Source organism: Dunckerocampus dactyliophorus, chromosome 8 (assembly GCF_027744805.1).
Source record: "Dunckerocampus dactyliophorus isolate RoL2022-P2 chromosome 8, RoL_Ddac_1.1, whole genome shotgun sequence".
NCBI lineage: Eukaryota > Metazoa > Chordata > Actinopteri > Syngnathiformes > Syngnathidae > Dunckerocampus > Dunckerocampus dactyliophorus.
The window spans coordinates 13,253,170-13,272,620 of NC_072826.1; the positions used below are offsets into that span (position 1 = coordinate 13,253,170).

The following is a 19,451-nucleotide window of genomic DNA, read 5'->3' on the forward strand; positions in this document are numbered from 1 at the left end:
TGTGGATGTCAACCAGCGTCATGCACTGGAAGATCCACAGTTTAAGTGTTGAAGATGTACTTTCTACGCAAAAATGGAGTGGTGGTTGCTACACAACAAATAGTTTAATCTTCAAAGTTTTAAAAACACAATACGGTAATAAATAAACAATATATTTCAATATCTGCAGATGTGGCGCAAGAAACTCGGATGGCGAAAGAAAAATGTGTTGATCAATTGACACCGTCATATTTACAGAAGCGTCACTTTGCTTGTAGATGATATTCAGCAGACACAGCAGAACGTTTACGTCAGTCACTTCTGTGCATGATGAATGAGAACAACCTTGAAGTACTACGAGGGCACATGAACAAACTAGTAAAAACACATAGTTATACATACATCAACCAGGAGATGTTCCAACATTAGAAACAAGCAAACCGATAAATAAAAACATTCAAACATTCACATGTGCTTAAAAATGTCCACCTGACAGACAAGCGCGTGTTTCACCTTCCTCCCGTTCCGCCATGTGGGCAACACCCGCTTCCAGCACGGGACATCTTGGCTGTGCTGTGGCCTCTGTCCAAGTTAAGTGGTCACGGTGCTTTTCTTCCTCCTCAAATGGTGATGAAGCCTCCTTGGTCACTGCTAACTGACTCAGGGACCACACAGCGGCCTCTCCTCCTCGTCACGCGACGCTTACGGTGGAATTTTGCGTAACAACGGAAGCCTGAGCGATAACACAAATATTGCCTTTTTTGATCGTGGCTACAGGACGTTGGAGTACACAAAGGTGGGATGGAGGACACATGAGATGAGTATGGGGGTCTTCCTCACCTTCCTCACACATGCAGTCGTCGTAGCACTTGTTGTTGAGGCCTCTGTTGTGAGCTTTACACTCATGTTGCCTCAAGTCACAGCAAGAACCTTCAGTGGGAAACAAAGCGTGTAAGGGGGAGATGTTATCATCCAAAATGATGATTGACATGGTTGCCCAAGATGCATCTTGAAGGCCCCATATTATAGTATGTATAGGTACTGTATATATGAGTGTATTCAAAGTGTGTTGTTCAAATTCTACGCTTGATGCTGGAATTTAGACCTTTTAAATGTGTTTTTAGTAAGCCCTATGGCATTAAAGCGTGTAGCTTTAATGCTAATGAGCTGTGTCTGCTGTCTCTGAAAGAGCGTGTAGCTCCAAGAAGCGTTATTGTGCACAATAATAGAGACTGGTGATCCCAAAATGCAGAACCAAGAGATACACAGTTTTATCCCAGCAGCTATTGTCTTACTTAACAGCAGGTCCCGTCGTCAGTAAGGGCAATGGACTCACACCTTCTTATCTTGATGCATTTTACTGCAATTGTTGAATGTGTGTTGCTGCACTGCACACTAATTTACCTAAGGCAGGGGTCTCAAACTCGCGGCCCGCGAAGTCACATTTTGCGGCCCGCGACTTGACAGGAAAGACTACTGTAAATGCAGCCCGCAAGGTCTAAGTTAAACCAATGACGCTCACAGGGTGAAAGAATAAGCTACCATGGAACTAAGAGTGTGTCACATGGAGAAATGGGGGTCACTAAACAGAACACTGCCTACAATCGCGGTGCTAACGCACACACTGTACTTAAGGCCAGCACTCTCAACAACTGAATATGGTCGTAATCTCATGGCTATAAAAAGTCCAATACCATGTGTTACTGTTTTGGCCCGGTCAGAGTTGTTTGCTAGAGGTTGTTTATATGCTGACGTTATCGGTGTTTGCACTAAGCCGGTTTTCTTTCTTGTAGATGTAATGTAATGTTCGGGCCAGGTGTGTACGTTTTATTTGTTCATATGTAACGGATGCCAGCCAGTGAGGCTGTGCAAGTGTATGTTGGTAAACCTCACTCCCTCTGCCTTAAGAGCTGCGCTGAACACGAGGCCGACAGTCTGGACTTTTAGTTGTGTGGTCAGCACTCTCGCCTCCCATTACGAAGGTCCTGTGTTCGAGCCCCGGTGTGGGCGGTGCGAAACAGGGTGGCTTATACATCGAACGCATACAGAATGGTGAACAACTCTGTATCTGTCTCATTTATTCCTCCTTTTCTCTGTGCACTGTGTGATGAGGTGTTCAAGCACACTGCGTATTTCTGAGCGTTACCCGAAAAGGCTTTCAGACAGTCTGTGCTTATTTTTATTTATTTATTTTTAAACGGCAGCAAAAAAAAATTTGCAAGTTGCAAGCACGTTCATATTTCTGGGTGTCATAGCATAACAATGTAAGCTACAGTGCTAACATTACAGTCACATTTTAACAGCAACCTTATGCTAGGTTGCTCTATTTACTGATGAAAAACAAAATGATCAAACTTACAGCTCCTACATCTTTAGCTGATTGACAGATAGTTGGCAGCGCTCCAGGCTGCATGTTAAAATGTGTAGCAAAGCCTGAGAAGCCTGGTGCTCAAAAATAGAACATATATTTCTGTTCTGCATCATTGGAGGCCATTAAAGATTAAGAGCAACATGTATGATGCTGACTGACCAGGAAGACAGTCCAGATGGTGGTCACATGGCTCGATGATGTCGGCATCTACAGTGGCGTTTCCGCTGCTGAGGTTTTTACTTCGCCTCTTGTCTGTAGCAGAGGAAAACAATCAGGTGAGAGTCATGCCTCGATAACTCCATGCATGATGTACTCTGACACCACATTTATGTCTCAGCATACCTTTCTTCCTGGAGGACGGCCAAGTGTCCACAGGTTTCATGTCCTCATAGTCCGTCCAGTCAAAGAGCGCCATGTCCAGTGTGGGCATCACCTCGCCTTGCCCCTTCCCTCGTCCTGACTTCTGAGAAGAGAGAGCAGCTGATCATAGCTTCATGCTCAGTTCCTTTGGTGGCAGTTCTCATTAGAGGACATGAGCATCCATAAAACCAGTATCACAGCTCCCAATGGAATGTAAGATTCATCATAAATAATCTTTCCTGGAACAAAGATCCACCGCAGTTTCCTTTCAGCCTCAGGAAGTCACCTCACAAGGGAATATCACTTAGAAGGATTGATTGATCATAGCTGCTGGTTAAAGCATCAACGCAACATTGAATGTTATTTGAGACGCTGTGCCTTTTGATTCTTTAGCAGTCAGTAAGGAGAGACCAAAGCATTGGGATATGTGGACATCCTACAGGAAGCAATGCCACTTTATTTGTCACATGTTCAGTCAAATATGTTCTCTGCATTGAAATCCTCCTGAGGACCACATCCAGACCTTGTGTCAGCACCTTGGTGAAAGGAACTGGCTGGAAATGAACCACCTTGACACGCATGTAGATGTGACAACACATTGTGTCCTGACATGGTTTCTCAAGGACCAATAACGTACGCCTGGATGCCAAAGGTGCACTTTTATGACACAGAATGTGGTCTAGCAGCTGGATGGTTTTAGGCTTTAGATTTTTCCCATGCATCACTTTCACGCTCATTTCCAAGATGGCTTTGAGGCAACATAATGTCAGTGGCTGTGGCCCATTATGGCTCTGCTACCCCCCACCCCCCACCCACACTGCAGTCACACTGAGACACAACAGCCGCCGCCCTCAATAACCACCCAGGGTTCTTTTGGGGGTTACCTGGGGCTTGGTGGAGGCTGGGGTCAGAGTTGGGGGATGCTCGTTCATCACCGTGGCAACTATGGAGAAGCCAGAGCCAAAAACGGCGGCGTTGGAGGACGAGGGGGCGGCGTCACTAGGAAGGGCCACGGCGAGGGAGGGGGAGGAAGAAAAAGGAGAGGGAGGGGGGTGGTGAAGTAGATCGCGAAGCTGGGGATCTGGAAGAAAGCCTGGACAACAGGAAGGGGGAATATATGGTCACGTTTTGTCCAGTTAATTATTCACTTTTTTAAAAGAACAACTTTGTCTGTCATCTTGTGTTGGATATCTGTCACACTGCCTTTAAGCGACCGCATTTGCCGGACTTTTTCTATGTGTCAAGGAATGAGGGGGATGAAGTCAACCTGGCAATTGTCCCCCTTTTGAGGTAGCAGAAGCATATCTGGCAACATTTGCATTGTAAAATAAGGGAAATGTTCCAGACAAATAAATGGAAAATTAGGCAATATAATTCTGATCTTCCAAAAGAATTTCCACCAGCACCAGGGATGGGGTGGGGGTGCAAGTGTAGAGACCAGATTCCCTACTGTGGTGCTAGCCGACTTCTTTTATTTTGAAGGCCGGACTTTACCAGCTACAGGACGTGTTACGCCGTTGAGCGTTGACGAGCGGACTCCGGGAAATTATTCAAACAGGAGGGCACCAGGAAAGAAGAGCAAAATATGGTCAATGGGAGGGTCGACAGGGATTAGTGTCATAACAGAGGCGGGACCAACATGAAGTTCTCCTGTTCGCCCTGCTGTGTTGAAAACAATTGTCTCTGTCAAAAAAAGTATTTTATACGTCACAAGATGTTGGCACTGATGTCATCTAATTATCTCATTGCAGGATAGTGTTGCAATCCCCTGCATTCACTGGCTTCTGTGTGAAATGCAGAGGATGGATTTAATGCTTACATTGCAGTAATATCCTTGTCATGAGCCTCTTTCGCAAAGATCCCACAATATTGGTGCACGAGAGCCGTAAAAGCAGACGCGACATTTATCTGCCTTTGCCTTTTATACAGAACCCCGTCAACCAGTGCGTGACTGTAGAGTGAATGAATAATGGCTTTCAGTGTTAATCTAAATCTAAATCCAATTCATTGTTATTCTTATTATTACTAACACAGATTTTGCAATCAGTTAAATAAGGACATCTGGTGTGACGTATAAAACACTTGTCTGGCAGTGACAGATGCTTTCAACGCAACAGTGCAGAAGTGTCAGGTGTTAAACTTCACATCCTGGTACGGAGACTGCAAGACTTTCCTGACTCCAGAAGGCGAAAATTTCAAAACGACTTTGTCCTTGTTGGTGCCTTTCATACAGAAAAGCCACAGGGAAAAGGCGTAAAAATGCTAGCTTTTACAGGTTGTGCACAAGTGGATAAAGTCTACGGCGACATGCATGGGCTTTCTTACAAAAACTGTTATCGTTTCATGTGTATGTGATGAGAGTGCAAACCTTGTCCATGCTGGCCCTTGTCCCGTCGCCCCCCTTGTCTCCTGAAGTCAGAGCGGTGCTCGTGGCCCCGCCCCTTGCGTGACATCATAAGATGGTTCTCTCCGGGGTGCTTCTTCATTCCAGCTCGGCCAGGACCCATCTCTACTCGCACTGGATGCAGACCCTCCAAGCCTGTCCCGTCGTCCTCGGGTCGGGCCAGGGGATGTGATGACCTGCGGGAGCTGGGCCCGCCTCTGCCTCGTGTTGCTTTACTCGCCCGGCTCCCGTCGCCAAAGCGGTCCTTGCTGTAGCCCTGTGCAGCCTGCAGGGAGTGCTGTTGGGTGTCTCCTCCACCTCCTGAGCTGTGCCTCCTCTTGCTGCGTGGCGCTCCGAGCTCGGTGGTGAGAGACAGCGCCACGGCGGCCAACAGAACCACCAGGATCACAATCAAGGAGGGTGCCATCATCTCTATAGCACAACACCTGCTGAGAGGAGAAACAAAGAAATAATTCAACCATTTTCTATGGTGCCTGTACTCATTATGGTCATGGGTGAGCTGGAGCCTATCCCAGTTTACTTCGGGCGAGAGGCAGTGTCCACCTTGGACTGGTAGCTGGCCAATCTTAGTGCACATATAAAAAAACAAGCATTCACACACACATTTACACCTATGGACACTCCAGTTAAACTAACATGCATGTTTTGGGGATGAGGAGAAATCGCACACAAGCACAGGCAGAACATGCACACTCCACACAGAGATGCCCAAATGAATATGGAATGGCCACTGTGCAGTCATAAATAAATGCATTTAACCCTGGTAATAAATACTCAATCCAAACATCAAATCTTACAGAACAACAACGTCCCGAGCATTACTCTTTCCCTCACATCCTCCCAGCTTGGGTTTCCCAGCCTTTCGAGCCAGACAACTTATCTCAACTTCGAGGGTTTCTGGGAGGCGATAACGAGATGGCTACACACTTGTGCTTCCTTTCACAAATGATTTCACCTTCAAAAGGACACAACGCAGTGCACACATCCTTTACGGACTTTTCATTACAAGAGTCAACACAACAGCGAGGTGTGACAGAACTGAAATGAGCTCGGTATGTCTGCGTTTAAGGCCCCACTTCTGTATCCAAAAGGGACAGAGAGCTCAATTTCCACTTTAATCTGCCGACTTTCCATCCACTCTGAGCTGCAATTTACATCTAAACAGCAATGCAATGCTCAGGCGACACACAAATCATCGTCTTCTTTGTGTTTAGAAGACAAACGACGGTGCAGAAAATCAATGCGGTAGAAGTATTGATCCGCAGCTGATGGCTTGTGTGTGTTCATTACGTCTGCATGGTGGGGGGGAGTTGTACAGGGTAGGTGGGTCATGACACAAACACATCAAGTGTCTTTAACAGTTGCTTATCAGTTGCTTGGCAGCCGCTTGTGTGTTGTGTTTCTGGGTGGGGCAATAGAGAGTGGAGGATGCTAAGTGTTCCTTAGGGAAGGACCTCTGGGAGTTGGACCAGCTGTGATGTCTGCAACCTCCACAAAAGACTTTTTCATGCTGTTTACACAAGAGGATTTGGAATTTTTCTGATGAAAACCACACATTTTTAAAATTGGGCCTCGACGTTATCATTTCTGTGTAAACACTCAAAGATGCAGCTTATATATGCCTTTCAACAATGTTGACATGTGTAGTACAGAGCAGGGGTCCCCTGCCCACGGACCAGTACCAGGAGACTTTCAGTAGCAATGCTTAAAAAAAAAAAAAAAATGTAAATAACTACATCAAATTGTATGTAAATGGATATCAATTTTGAAAATATGGGCCTTTTATTTATTCCAAAACTAATATACCGTTAAAAATCCCACAGCTTTTGCATGTTCATGTTGTTTGTTGCCAGCAGCATTGCATCCCACTTTGTTTGACGGTCCTTGAATACACCGTCAAACTTTCCCACACGCTGCACAGATAGACTACTAGACTGTATTTTTCCCCTTTTTCCTTTCATCTCATATTTGGTGATATTAGGTGGGAATGCATAAAGGTAAGGTTTGAAGATGTTATTGAGTGCTAATGTGGATATCTCTTCGGCCCACAACCACAAGTTAATTCATCCTAGCCCACGCATTAGTTTTACACACCACATTTGAAATAAATAGCATTTGGCATAGAGGCACAATGTGCACATTACAGTCTCACCAGGCTCCTTGTGCATGGAGATAGCTTTAAAAAAACGACCATTTGTGTTGGGAGGGGTTTTTTGTGTTATTGAGAACAAACAAAGCAATGTAACCAAAAAAAATAATCACAAAAAGCGGTATAATGTGCATGCCAGGCCAGTAGTTGTCGATGTCACTTTGTGAAACATTACATCAATATGAAAAAAAGGTATCTTCACTGATCTCGTGCCCACACTACTACATTGTGTGATTTTTTTTGCAGGACATACACATTGAAGCGCCCTAAGCAGTTTATTATACATTTATTATTTCTATCTATTTGAGACATGCACCTTGAGACATGTTATCTACAACAATATTTGTCTGGAAGCACTGACATACGCATCCATTAAGCTAAGATGCATGTACAGTAGAACCCTGCTATTCGCGGTTGATGGATTAGTAGGATCAGACTACCCGCAAATGGCAAGTAATTGAGACACCCATAAAAATGTTTAGATGCTAACACAAACCCATCAAACCAAAAGCTCCCTCACTCATGGTCCAACCAAAAATAACACATTTAGAAGACAAAAGTATTCAAATAAATTAATCAATCAACCACGATTTAAATACCCCTTATTTCTTCAACTTAGATGACATTTCAGTTACATTTAAGACAATTGTATGCTTCCAACTTTGTGGGAACACTTAAGGGACAGCCCTTTTTTATACCCACAGCACAAAGCAAGTTCTCCGCTTGTGCAGACGACCATTTATTTTCATTGGTTTCCCAAAAATTCCACTTGGAGAGCTGTTTTTAAAATGCTTTCAGGCTCCAAAATGCTTTTGTCATGGAAACAAACAACCAAAATGGTCAAAAGATCAGTCTAAAGACGTTGTCGTTGTGTAAACAACTGATAAAAAATGTTCTGTGTGCTAGCGGGAGTTGAGGGTAAAAGCCGCTTAGCTTAGATTTGCACAGCGTCGCGAATCGAGTGGAATAAAAGGTCACGCATACTGATTGGATGGCTATCTCGCGCTCTCATGAACACACACATGCTTTTTCTATGCAACTTTTGCCAGCCTTTCATCATTCATAACATCTACCCTCATCTCTCTAGGTTTGGAGAAATTTATAGAAATAAAGGGAAGCATCACCAGTGCAAAAACACCAAAATACAAAGCAGGGTTTGATTAAGGTAAGGTTTAAGACCTTTTTAAAGTCCACCTCCACCTGACCCCTTTGTCAAAAACAGAAATTTTTATGGCCATATCAATTACTCGTGTTTTTTCGACATTCGCTAGTGGTCGCAGATCGTCCCGGTGTACATGACGTGTACTTTGGCCCACGTAACTCATGCCTCCAAAAAAACATGTCTTACATACACGCATAGGACTTTTTTCCCCTATGATGGAGGTTCTATCAGCTGACATTTTACCAGCTGAGATGTAGAGACAAAGAGGATATGTTATATATTCTTCTAGCCATCTTATCCGAAGTCGGGTCACGGGAGCAGCAGCCTAAGCAGGGAAGCCCAGACTTCCGTCTCCCTGGCTACTTCATCCTGCTCTTCCTGGCAGATCCTGAGGCAATCTCAGGCCAACAGAGAGACATAGTCTGTCCAACGTGTCCTGGGTCTTCCCCGAGGCCTCCTACAGTGTCGTTTATTATTGTCGGATGTGCCCTGAACACCACCCCAGGGTGGCATCTGGGAAGCATCCCAAATTAAATGTAGCTCAAATAGACCCCTATAAGTTATATAAAGATAAAAAAAAAGGTTCTCACTCAGGACTAGAGTCTATGAGCAAGCACACCGAGACCCAGCTCTCAGGTGGTCTTGGTCTGCCTGTTTGGTACGGTTCTGGGTTTGGTGGACTGTGTGCACACAAACAAATCATACTAGCACAGCAAACAAAAATGATAGGTGTGAAGGCACCCTAAGAGCTGGCTCGATGTTATGTCACAATATTTTTTATATTCTTTAAAAAACACGTTAAATACATTTTTCCAGTGATTTCAGCCTGCAACTGCCTACATCAACCTCAACTATACAATTGTATAGAATTGTTAAGGAATTCAATTCGAAAAATCAGATGGAAGACCTTTTAGTGACGCCCAGACCAGCTGCCTGACGAAGAAAAAAAATGCGCTCTGTAGCTTTTAAGTATGCTGTCTCCTGTGTTTTCTCATGCAATCAACCGCTTCCATGTTGTAGGTACGGTGGGGGGCACAGCAGGTTGAGCATCTGTCACTGGGATGCGAGGCCAACGCGCTGGTCTGGAACTGATGACTTTGGTTCTCTGTTGAGTTTATCCATCAGTGAAACAGCCACTGATCTTTGAGGGGTCCTTTAGGATAAAGCAAAGCTTGGTCGCTCAGCATTCATTTCTATTGTAGAAAGTAGACATCTTCATGTCCTGTATGTATGGACAGGAAGTGTGCACTGCTATAATGATAATGAATACTAAATCACTGAGGCACCAGTGCTTGGATGATAAAATGGTTTATATTTGCTTGAAAGGGAAACATAAGCAGCAGCTTTCCAAAGCGCAGCAGCCCTCCAGGGAAGCATCACAATGAGAGGCAGATACGTGTGAAGCGATAGCTAATCTTGCAAGAAATTGCAATAGGGACTCAATGGAGGGGAGCAGGATGATGAAGCTCTGATGAGATCAGAGACCTCACTCCAGTCGTCGAAGAAAGCTCGGTCAGTACCTCACGCATGCCACCACTTTTATGACACACGCCTTATAAAAATATACTTAGAGGAGCACGAGGACAGCAAGCTGGGATGAGAAGGTGGGGGTAAAAGAAAAAAAAAAACACCTGCTGTGATGACAAACCTCCAGCAGCAATCTGCTTTTCTTGTTTGAATCTCTCCTAGCAACCAGCCTGCCCACAAGGATGCAGCATACAAAGGGATGCCGGGGCAAAAAGAATATGTCCTGTCAGAAAAAGACCACCCCTCATCCTCAAGACCCTCTCACCGATCGGGAAGGCCATAGCTACTGACGAGATGGGGAGAAAAGAAAAAATAACAGGATACATAGTAACATAGTACAGTCCATGCAGCCTTCAGGGCTTTTCTAAACATTAGTGACAATGAAGTCATTAAAGCACCTGACATTTTTGACCCGTACAGTATTACACTAATTTGCTTTGTCAGCTACAATACAAAGTTGTTAAGAGGACACCACATAACAATAGAGTTTTTCATGTATTTTTGCAGCTATTAGTGTTGTACATTGGAAGGCGCTCCTGCCAGCCAAGTGTGTGATAAAAGAAATAGAGCAGTTAAGAAGGTCCATCTGTCCAAAAACGAATCAGAGCAGAACCATAGAGAATGAGTCTAATTTGGTCGCAGGTACAACAGATGTGGAGCTTTGTGTCTGGCGCATGCTGACATCAGCAACCTCTCACCATGGGGCCCTTATCAAGCCTTCACCACACACATACACACACACGCACGCACAGCAGGGGAACCTCCTGCAGACACCCACATTGAAGGCAAGTTCCAAGACAAGCGACACCAGCGGCGCCCCGCTGAGCGAAGAGCGTAGGAGAGACAAAAGGGTGGAGGAGGAGGAAATAAGATGTCATTGGATGAAGCTGAGGATGGTGAGATGAAGCATTAACACATTTGAATAAGAACAAAATGTCTATGGAAGATTTTTGGCTTTCTGTACCACGAACAAACGATGTGCTCCGTTGCCTGTGTAATTTCACCACTTGGACCAGCACTGCCAGCATGGGAATTCAGCTCTGCCAAGTGTGGAAATGAGAGGTGTCCCTTTAATCGCCATTTGTTTGTTAGAAGGATTACAGAAAAAACACAACAAAAATGTCCATGAAACTCTGTAAAGGGGTGGCACATGTGCTGCTGTTGCAGTCCATTTGCATTGGGGCCAAGTGATTAACGTTTTGGAACAAATGATGGGCGCCACACACGGGAGGCGACATCGCCTTGACTCCAGGCATTTTCAATGGAACCTGCGCGATAGGGCGATTATCGCGTGTCACCGTCCAGCCAAGCGACAAGTTCGTGGGTGTGAAAGGTTGCACTCGTGCATGTCATGCGATGCGATCCCAGAAAGTTGAAAAATGTTCAACTTTTCATCACTGTCGCCCAGACGAAGACCAATCAGCAGAGTTTCATTGATTGACCAATGAGTGGACATGATGCTAATCAGTACGCTATACTTGCATTGTCAGATTTCCCGGAGCTTTGACACTTCTAAAAAAAAGAATATAGAGATATAAAGAAAAGCAGCGGCTTGGGAACTCGTTGGTGCCAGGTAAGTTTACACGGACAATTATGTAAGTTTATCTTCAATACTAGCAAGATCCGGTACTAGCAAAAGTCCTTGATCAACACCGGCCGCTTTTCCTCCTGTGAGCTACTTTGATACCCCCAAATTCCCTCCACATCTGACAGCCAATCAAACCGTCAAGAGTTTTTCTTTATCTTCCTGTTTATTTACACACACACATGCACACACATTACAAAACCATTTTTGTGATGTTCGGAGTGTCCCTGAATGCATCTTGCGTTCTTGTAATGACACTGAGGAAGTGTCGTTCCCAGAATGAACGGACTATTGAGGTGTGTGAGTTGGAGATACATACAGTATATGGTGTTGGAATTGTACTGCTGTTGATGAAGAGTGAAGCTATAAAAGAGCATCAGACGCTCCACTGTGATTCCATCCGTCATAACAGAGAGGCATGCTTGCTCTGGTGTGCACTAAAGAACACTAAAAAATTTAACGTAATTAATGAAATAAATCAGTTACTGCCGTTTAAACGTTATTTTTGACAGCCCTAGAAAAAATACGAACAATCAAACAAATGTTTCCTTACATTGGAAACATTCTTGAGGTTCCATTTTCCATACTTTTGGAGAGCTAAAAATTTATAAAATCAAATTCCATACTTTCCATGCTTGCGTAGGTACCCTGAAAGTACATGAACACCAAACATCCAGGAATTATTGGCTGCTTCTGCCATAATTCACCTTCAGTGGTGGATGCAGACCAAGAGGTCCACTCCCAGTGGGAATCTGTTCTGCCTTTGAGCATCCTCCACAGCCCCCTAGCCATTATCTCTCTGTCTCACACACACACACACACATCATCTTAGAACATTGCTGTGTGATGTATTGATGTTGTGAGACAAGTATTAAACTTTCACACTAATCCAATCCTGCTGCAACAAAACCAATGCAAAGAGCATGGCTGCTGTGGGACTGTTAGGGTATTACAAGTCCAAAAGCACTTATCAGTTCTCCTCTGTGTTGGGGCTTTTTCTGGGAAAGGATGAGAGGGGAGAACAGGGACTGAAAAGCTATGAAGATGATAACACTTATGTTAAGTCTGCATACATACACAAGTGTTCTTAAAAAAAAAATCTATACATAATCGCTTCTCCACTTCTGGGCTAAAACAATCTGTCTTCATTTTGCCTCAAAAGTCAAACAAAACCTGGAGTTAACAACGAGATGCCTGCAAATCTTGTGACACTTCATGATAATGAGCATCTGAGGATGAACTCACTTTTTCTTCTCCTTTGTGAAGCTACCACAGAAGGATGCCAGTGATGGCAAGAAGGAAAAGCGTGATGATAACTATAGAACTAGAAATGGAACACTGTTTGACTCCTCAGTAGAGTATGATGTCAATTACAAACACAAATCAATCTTGCCAACACAAATACACATATAATACACTACACAACATGTACTAATCCCAGCAATGCCTATAAAATGCCACTAGGTGGTTATTTTCTCTCAATATTTAAAGAGCTACATAATTGCAATTTATTATGATTCCATTCCATCTATTCCATACCACTTTCTTCAGCTTATCCGGGTCCGGGTCGTGGGGGTAGCAGTCTCAGTAGGGATGTCCAGACTTCCCGGTCTCCGGCTACCTCTTTTAGCTCCAACGGGAGGACACCAAGACCTTCCCAGGCCAGCTGTGAGACATAATCCCTCCAGCGTGTCCTAGATCTGCCCTGGGGCCTTCCACCGGCTGGGCATGCCTGGAACACCTCACCAGGGAGGCGTCCGGAGGAATCCGGACTAGATGCCCGAGCCACCTCAACTGGCTCCACTCGATGTGAAGGAGCAGTGGCTCTACTTTGAGCTCCTCCCGGATGACTGAGCTCCTCACCCTCTCTCATAGGGTGAGTCCAACCACCCTACGGAGGAAACTCATTTCAGCCGCTTGTATCCATAATCTCATTCTTTCAGTCACGACCCAAAGCTCATCATCATTGGTGAGGATGGGAACATAGATCGACCGGTAAATTGAGAGCTTTGCCTTCCAACTCAGCTCTCTCTTCACGACGGTCCGGTACAGCGACCACATTAGTGCAGACGCTGGGGCGATTCGCCTGTCAACCTCATACACCAACCTTCCATCACTTGTGAACAAGACCCTGAAATACTCAACTCCTCCACTTGGGGCAGGACCTCATTCCCAACCCGGAGGGTGCAATCCACCCCTTTCCGACTGAGAACCATGGCCACGGGTGAAGGCCCGACCACCAGGTGCTTCCCCCTCCTCCAGATTATTATTATTATTATTATTAATACTACAATGACTTAATTAAAAAAAATATATTATTTCTTTTTCTTAAGTTGAGTTTTACTCATAAAGAAAAAATTACAGGCCTACGCCATACGTACAGTACTGTATATACAAAATGTGCACTCACACATCATGTCTTCCAAAGCATCTTCCTGCAAGAAAATGTTGAGTGAATTGACTTGTGAGGCAGCACCCATTGCTGCATTTAAAGCTGCAGCCCTCTTTTTCACCTGAAGAAAGCAACATCAAACCACTTTCTATTTAAGTTACTATTTTTAAAAACTAATGATTTACAATTGAAAGAACAGTACCGGCAGAGCAAAGAAATATGTGACAATGTGGGTAGCAAATGCTGAACAGTGATTTACTGTAATATTTTTATTGTTTATTCATCTATTTTATCAATTTAAAAGTATGCACAGTTCCAGTGGCCCGAAACATATCTAAAAACATGCTTTTTTACATTTCAAGAAGTGTCCAGTTTGTTTTGATGTCATCCCTGTTTCACTCACAGCCTACAGAGGTGCAGACTGCTATGATATGCAGTGATGTACGTATGAAGCAGCGTTAAAAGTCTGCACGCACTAGTTCAACTAATCATCAGGTAGTTGTATTAAAAGCACTCACAATATTTGATAATGTGGGGAGAGAGGGAGTAATGGCATGTACTTTTATATCAAGGTTCAGAGGGTCCATTCAGCAGGACTATGACAAAAGCACACGAGAGTTATAGTTGATGCGTCTGATAAATGCCTTTAAAGGAGCATTATTAAGAGACAACATACAAGCACATACAAAAACAAATGCAAAGATGCAAAAGAACGTTTCTCACCTGCGTTGGTTGCTTTGTTCTTCGCTTGGAGCAACACTCGAGTGATGTGTAAACAGGCAGCACCGAGCAGCGGCGGTTCTTCTCTCCGTCCGAGCATCAACACTGTGCGGCTTCTTATGAAGCAAGAGTTGCCCGCTCCGCGCAGCGCTCGCCCCCGGGAGGAGCGCGTCCTCGCACCAGGGTCGGGAGGGGGGGGATGGGGTAGGGGTGGAGACTGGGCGAGGAGGATTTGGCAGTTGTGGTCACATGAGACGGTATCGATTTTTTCCCTTATCGATTACGTCACAGCGTTGCAATGTAGCCGGTATGTTGCATAGGAAGGTGATGGAAGAGCTTCAAGGTGACGTCACGTTTGGTCCCGCCTCCTCGTTTTGGAAAGGAAAGTTAGTCAAACTGTGCAAAACGGCTTTGTCTTTGGAGAAATAAAGTATTGGCTAAATGTTTATATATGCACACCTTCGACATACTGTTATAGTAAATACATTATGTGCAGGTGATGCAGAGAGAAGAGCGCCTTCTAGGGGACGCAGAGTGACAGCAGAGTATAACTGATGAATGCAGCGCACCCAGAAAAACTGAAATCCAAGCAAGATTAAATATCTTAAATCAATGTCAGAAGTACTTATTTTTGTTTAACAATGTGTTTTTTCTTGCTGCTAGACCAATTGTAATGAATATGTACTCAAATTTGAGATAGCAAATCATTAAAAATAAGCATTTTTGTCCTAACTACATGTCTTCTTCCATACTGCTTGTCCTTATGTGGGTCACGGGTGAGCTGGAGCCTATCCCAGAGACCAGGTTACGCATATAAACAACCTTTCACATTTATGTACAATTTAGTAGCGTCCAATTACGCTAACATGCATGTTAGCCGAAATACCTGGAAAAAATAGTTAATTTTTTAAATCTTGATTTCACGTATTTGATATTGCTTCTATTTAAGTTTTCGCAGTGTAGGAGCACTAATGTGTAACACTGTAACATAGGCATTGAAACCATTGTGGCTGCCATCTTTCCGTTCGGAGGAAGTGAACATCCAGCATGTGTGGTCACTGAATGACTGCACTTGAGGGAATTGTTTGACATTTCCAATGTGGCCTGTCAGATGTGTGTCCAACTGAAAGAAATAGTTGTAAGCATTATTGAAACCAGTGGAGGAGTTTTATGCCCTTTTGTTTTAAAGAACAACGGCGATAAAGCCACAGTGTGGAGTGCAACACACCAGTCTGCTGGAAACAGATAACAGCTGCAAGCCCTAATGCTGTAAGAAATAGCGCATGTGTCGCTCTCTGGGTGATGTGCAGCAATGGGTTGTGTGTGTTTATGCAATGTGCACTCAAGGGGGTTCTTTGTCATGTATTTACTTACTAGCCCATAGACTGCTTGTTATCCTTTTTGGTTCTCGTATTCCAAATTGAAGATAATGTGCACATAAAGCTCTGTATTTACTGTCAGCAGCGCCACTCTGAAAAACATCAAGCCATGAGCATGTATTTGTGTTTGCATCATCCTGCAGGGAGACAAATTCATTCAAACTCTAGTTTGTAATAAACCTGCAGACACCAACATAAATACAGTGGAACATCTAGAATGCTGGTTGACCTCTGAACACTCATTGTCTCATAAATTAAAATGTAATTAACCTGAAATCATGCCAGATAGCATTTTTGAGCAGGGGTGTCCAAAGTATGGTGCGGGGGCCCACAAACAAAAATGGAAAAAAAGAGCCGTAATTTTACGAGAACAAAAGACAAAATATTAAAAGAAAAAAGTCATAATATTAAGAGAAAAAAACAGCATAAAGTTGAAATACTAAAGACTAAAAATTTAATTTTTTTTAGCAATCACATGAGAAACAAAAAAAAGCTGCAATTTTAGGAAATTTAGCATGCTGCAAGTTATGACGATAATAAAGTCAAAACATTATGAGAATAAAGACATAATATTGAGAGAAAAAAATGTACCAGAAGAAAGTTCAAATATCTGTACAAAATAAAATAAAAACAGCAAAAATGGAAAAACGAGCAAAAAAGTGTAAAGTTAATTCATACTAACAATATGCAATATGCTTTCATGCAGGCTGTTTTTTCTTTAAATATAAAACACGTATTGGCCTATCTACTAGGGGTGTCACAAGATCTCACGAGATTAAAACGTGAGATTTCTCGTTCAGAAAAAACATGTCTCATGGGCCCTAGGCCTGGGACAAAAATTCACCGTAATTTCCGGTGTATAAGCCGCACCCACAAAATTTTGAGGAAAAACAGATTTGTTCTTATATTAGCAGCACATATCCATGTCATAAAATAGCATATAGGGGCACGCCCGAGTCTGTGAGAACCAGTCAGCTCTTTATTTGACAGGAGCCAATCATGAGCTGTGAATAAAACAACGACGAGCTTGTCAACCCATTGGAAATTACAGGAGGTCATTACTCAATATAACTGCCTGACTCACAGTCATCTTACAAACAACATTAAACTTATCACACAGCAGCTACACTCAAACGTTATACCTCAGAAATATAGAAACATGTCAAATGATATGTTTTAAAAACTTTTCATACAACAGAATACATCATCAATGGGGTGCTAGTAACCTGCCTCATAAACAAGAAGAGGAAGAATGTCAGCGGATATGACGTGTATGCCTGTAGCACTACATACATTGCGTAAAGTTTACGTACGGTCACTTGTGAAATCGAGATGGATAGATACTTGTTTTGTTTATATTTTACATGTACCATATATTTAATGTATCTGTATATGTTTAATTACGTCAGAGGACATGACGTGTACGATTGTGGCGCTACGTACATTACCGTACATAAGGTTGGGTACATAAGGTGACTTGTGAAATTGCTGGATATTAACCATTATTTCTGCTGGATTTATCTTCTGGATTTCATAAGAACCACAGTAGAGTGGCACCTTTGTGGCCGCCTTTGAGCCATCATAGCGTGTGGAACCCTACTTGGATTCTCCTGGGTTCACGTATGTCTCCGCTTTCTACATGTTACATTTCCTTTTTGTTTTCATTCATCATAACAGGCTTTGCAATCTTGGCGGTATATTTATGGTGCTTATTGAATAATTCCAAATCCAACAATGTTTTACATTTGGTTATAGTATAAACTGTGATTGATGTTGCTCACTCAAGTGTGTGCAACGACAGCGACAGGGCTAACAAACGTTGAGAATGGTGGCTTCTCGGCGTGTTTAGGTTGTTTCCTGAACTTTTTTTGCCCTTATGATGGACTATCTTAGTAATAGCGTTTTCCAAATTACATATTTAAATGATTAGTAGTAGTTCTCCAGTATAGGAGATGTCACGAGATTAGAACATGACCACATCGAGCACCATGGGAAATGTAGTTTTAATGTAGTATTAACTAGAAAATTGACACTCAAATATCGATACCTCTGATACCAGATAATAATGCTCTAAAATGGATTCTTAAATCAAAATATAGATATTTTGATACCGCTACTGCTACAACATCTCGCTGTTTCTCCTAAAATTGTGATGTTTCTAAAAATAGAACTGGGTGTACCTAATGTAGTGGCTCATTTTTTGTTAATACCGTTGCTATGGTTACACATGTTCATTTTGTTCCGCATTAAATGTGATAAAAGTGGCAGAATAAGATATAATAATGTATAAAAAATAAACCCTTACATTAATATTAAGATGGGCTCTGCACTGCAGGCATGCCCATAATTAATCATACAATAAATTAAAATGAACTGATAATTTTGCTGGCCTCAATATATTGCCATGTGCATGGGTGTCTGTTTTCCTTGTCTCTCACCTCCAAACAGGCAGGACGAGAGGTTGGTTTCAGCACCTTGGCGCGTTTGTTCCATACAACAACAGCATGAATGGAGTGAGCCCTTTTGTCAGTCATACAGTCTCATTGTCTCAGTGGGTGGAGAAGACTGCAGAAGACAGTAGAAATTAAATTAGTAGATTGCAATATATTGTCATACATTTTTTCCATTGTACTTTTCTTTAAAGTAATGTTAAAATCTCATCTTGTTCTCGCAAATCCAATCTCTTGTATCGTCTCATCCTGGTCTTGTGACACCCCTGATATCTACATGGGCTTAAAAATGTAAAAGTGGCCCCCGCATCCTTTTATTTTTTTCAGTATGCAGCTTTGGGGCTTCCCCTGAAATTTTTGTCAGATTATGAGTTTATGTTTCTGCTTTTGTGATGAGGCTTGCCTCATCATCAGGTCAACTTTCCAATATGAAAAACCTGGTGTCATCATAAAACCTTCACAAACAACTAAATTACATTTTATGTCTTAACTGTCATAAAAGTGCAAAAAGAATCTAACCAATGCATAATAAAACTACTCTAAAATAGAAACTATACTCACCCTTAGATGGTGCTTGAAAGGATAGAGGAAAGTGGAGGATTGCAGAGAACAGTCTCCTTCATGCATCACTTGTTTTTTCATTGCAGTTTTGAACTATCATACAAGTGCAAAAAGAAGTTATACACAGTTCACTACAAGAACAATAAATTGCGTACTCACCCATAACTTTGCATGATGTAAAATTTTAGTTGAATTACAAATTGTAAGACTCAAGGGGCATTGAAATTCAGAGGTACTGCTGTACGGTACGTTATATGCATCAGGCAGTGTGTGTGTGTAGCAAGTTGAATAGAAGGAAGACCCCCTGGTGGGCCTCCTCATACATCTGCAGCCCTCAGTTCCTCAGCAGGCAGCAAGCACCTCGTTCCAGGATGTCAAGCTTTAATACAGGCGGTGGAGCAGCCTGGCAGCC

The 19,451-nt window shown here is 42.9% G+C and overlaps 1 protein-coding gene across 4 annotated transcripts; it reads right to left on the reverse strand.

Annotated features, from left to right (window-relative positions):
* Window positions 1–85: 85 nt before the first annotated feature.
* Window positions 86–19,185, reverse strand: draxina (dorsal inhibitory axon guidance protein a). 4 transcript variants are annotated; one of them, XM_054785000.1, is made up of 10 exons: window positions 19,040–19,185; window positions 18,467–18,593; window positions 16,024–16,120; window positions 14,653–15,017; window positions 5,079–5,539; window positions 3,595–3,803; window positions 2,693–2,813; window positions 2,510–2,602; window positions 820–909; window positions 86–712 (listed from the first exon to the last, which is right to left on the reverse strand). In XM_054785000.1, the coding sequence occupies exons 5-10, from the start codon at window positions 5,521–5,523 to the stop codon at window positions 600–602; spliced, it is 1,071 nt and encodes a 356-aa protein (XP_054640975.1). In that variant the 5' UTR covers window positions 5,524–5,539; window positions 14,653–15,017; window positions 16,024–16,120; window positions 18,467–18,593; window positions 19,040–19,185; the 3' UTR covers window positions 86–599. The 4 variants fall into 4 exon arrangements, with proteins under 4 accessions (XP_054640975.1, XP_054640974.1, XP_054640977.1 ...); XM_054784999.1 differs by having other exon boundaries at window positions 5,079–5,542; XM_054785002.1 differs by lacking the exons at window positions 14,653–15,017; window positions 16,024–16,120; window positions 19,040–19,185 and having other exon boundaries at window positions 18,467–18,488.
* Window positions 19,186–19,451: the final 266 nt, after the last annotated feature.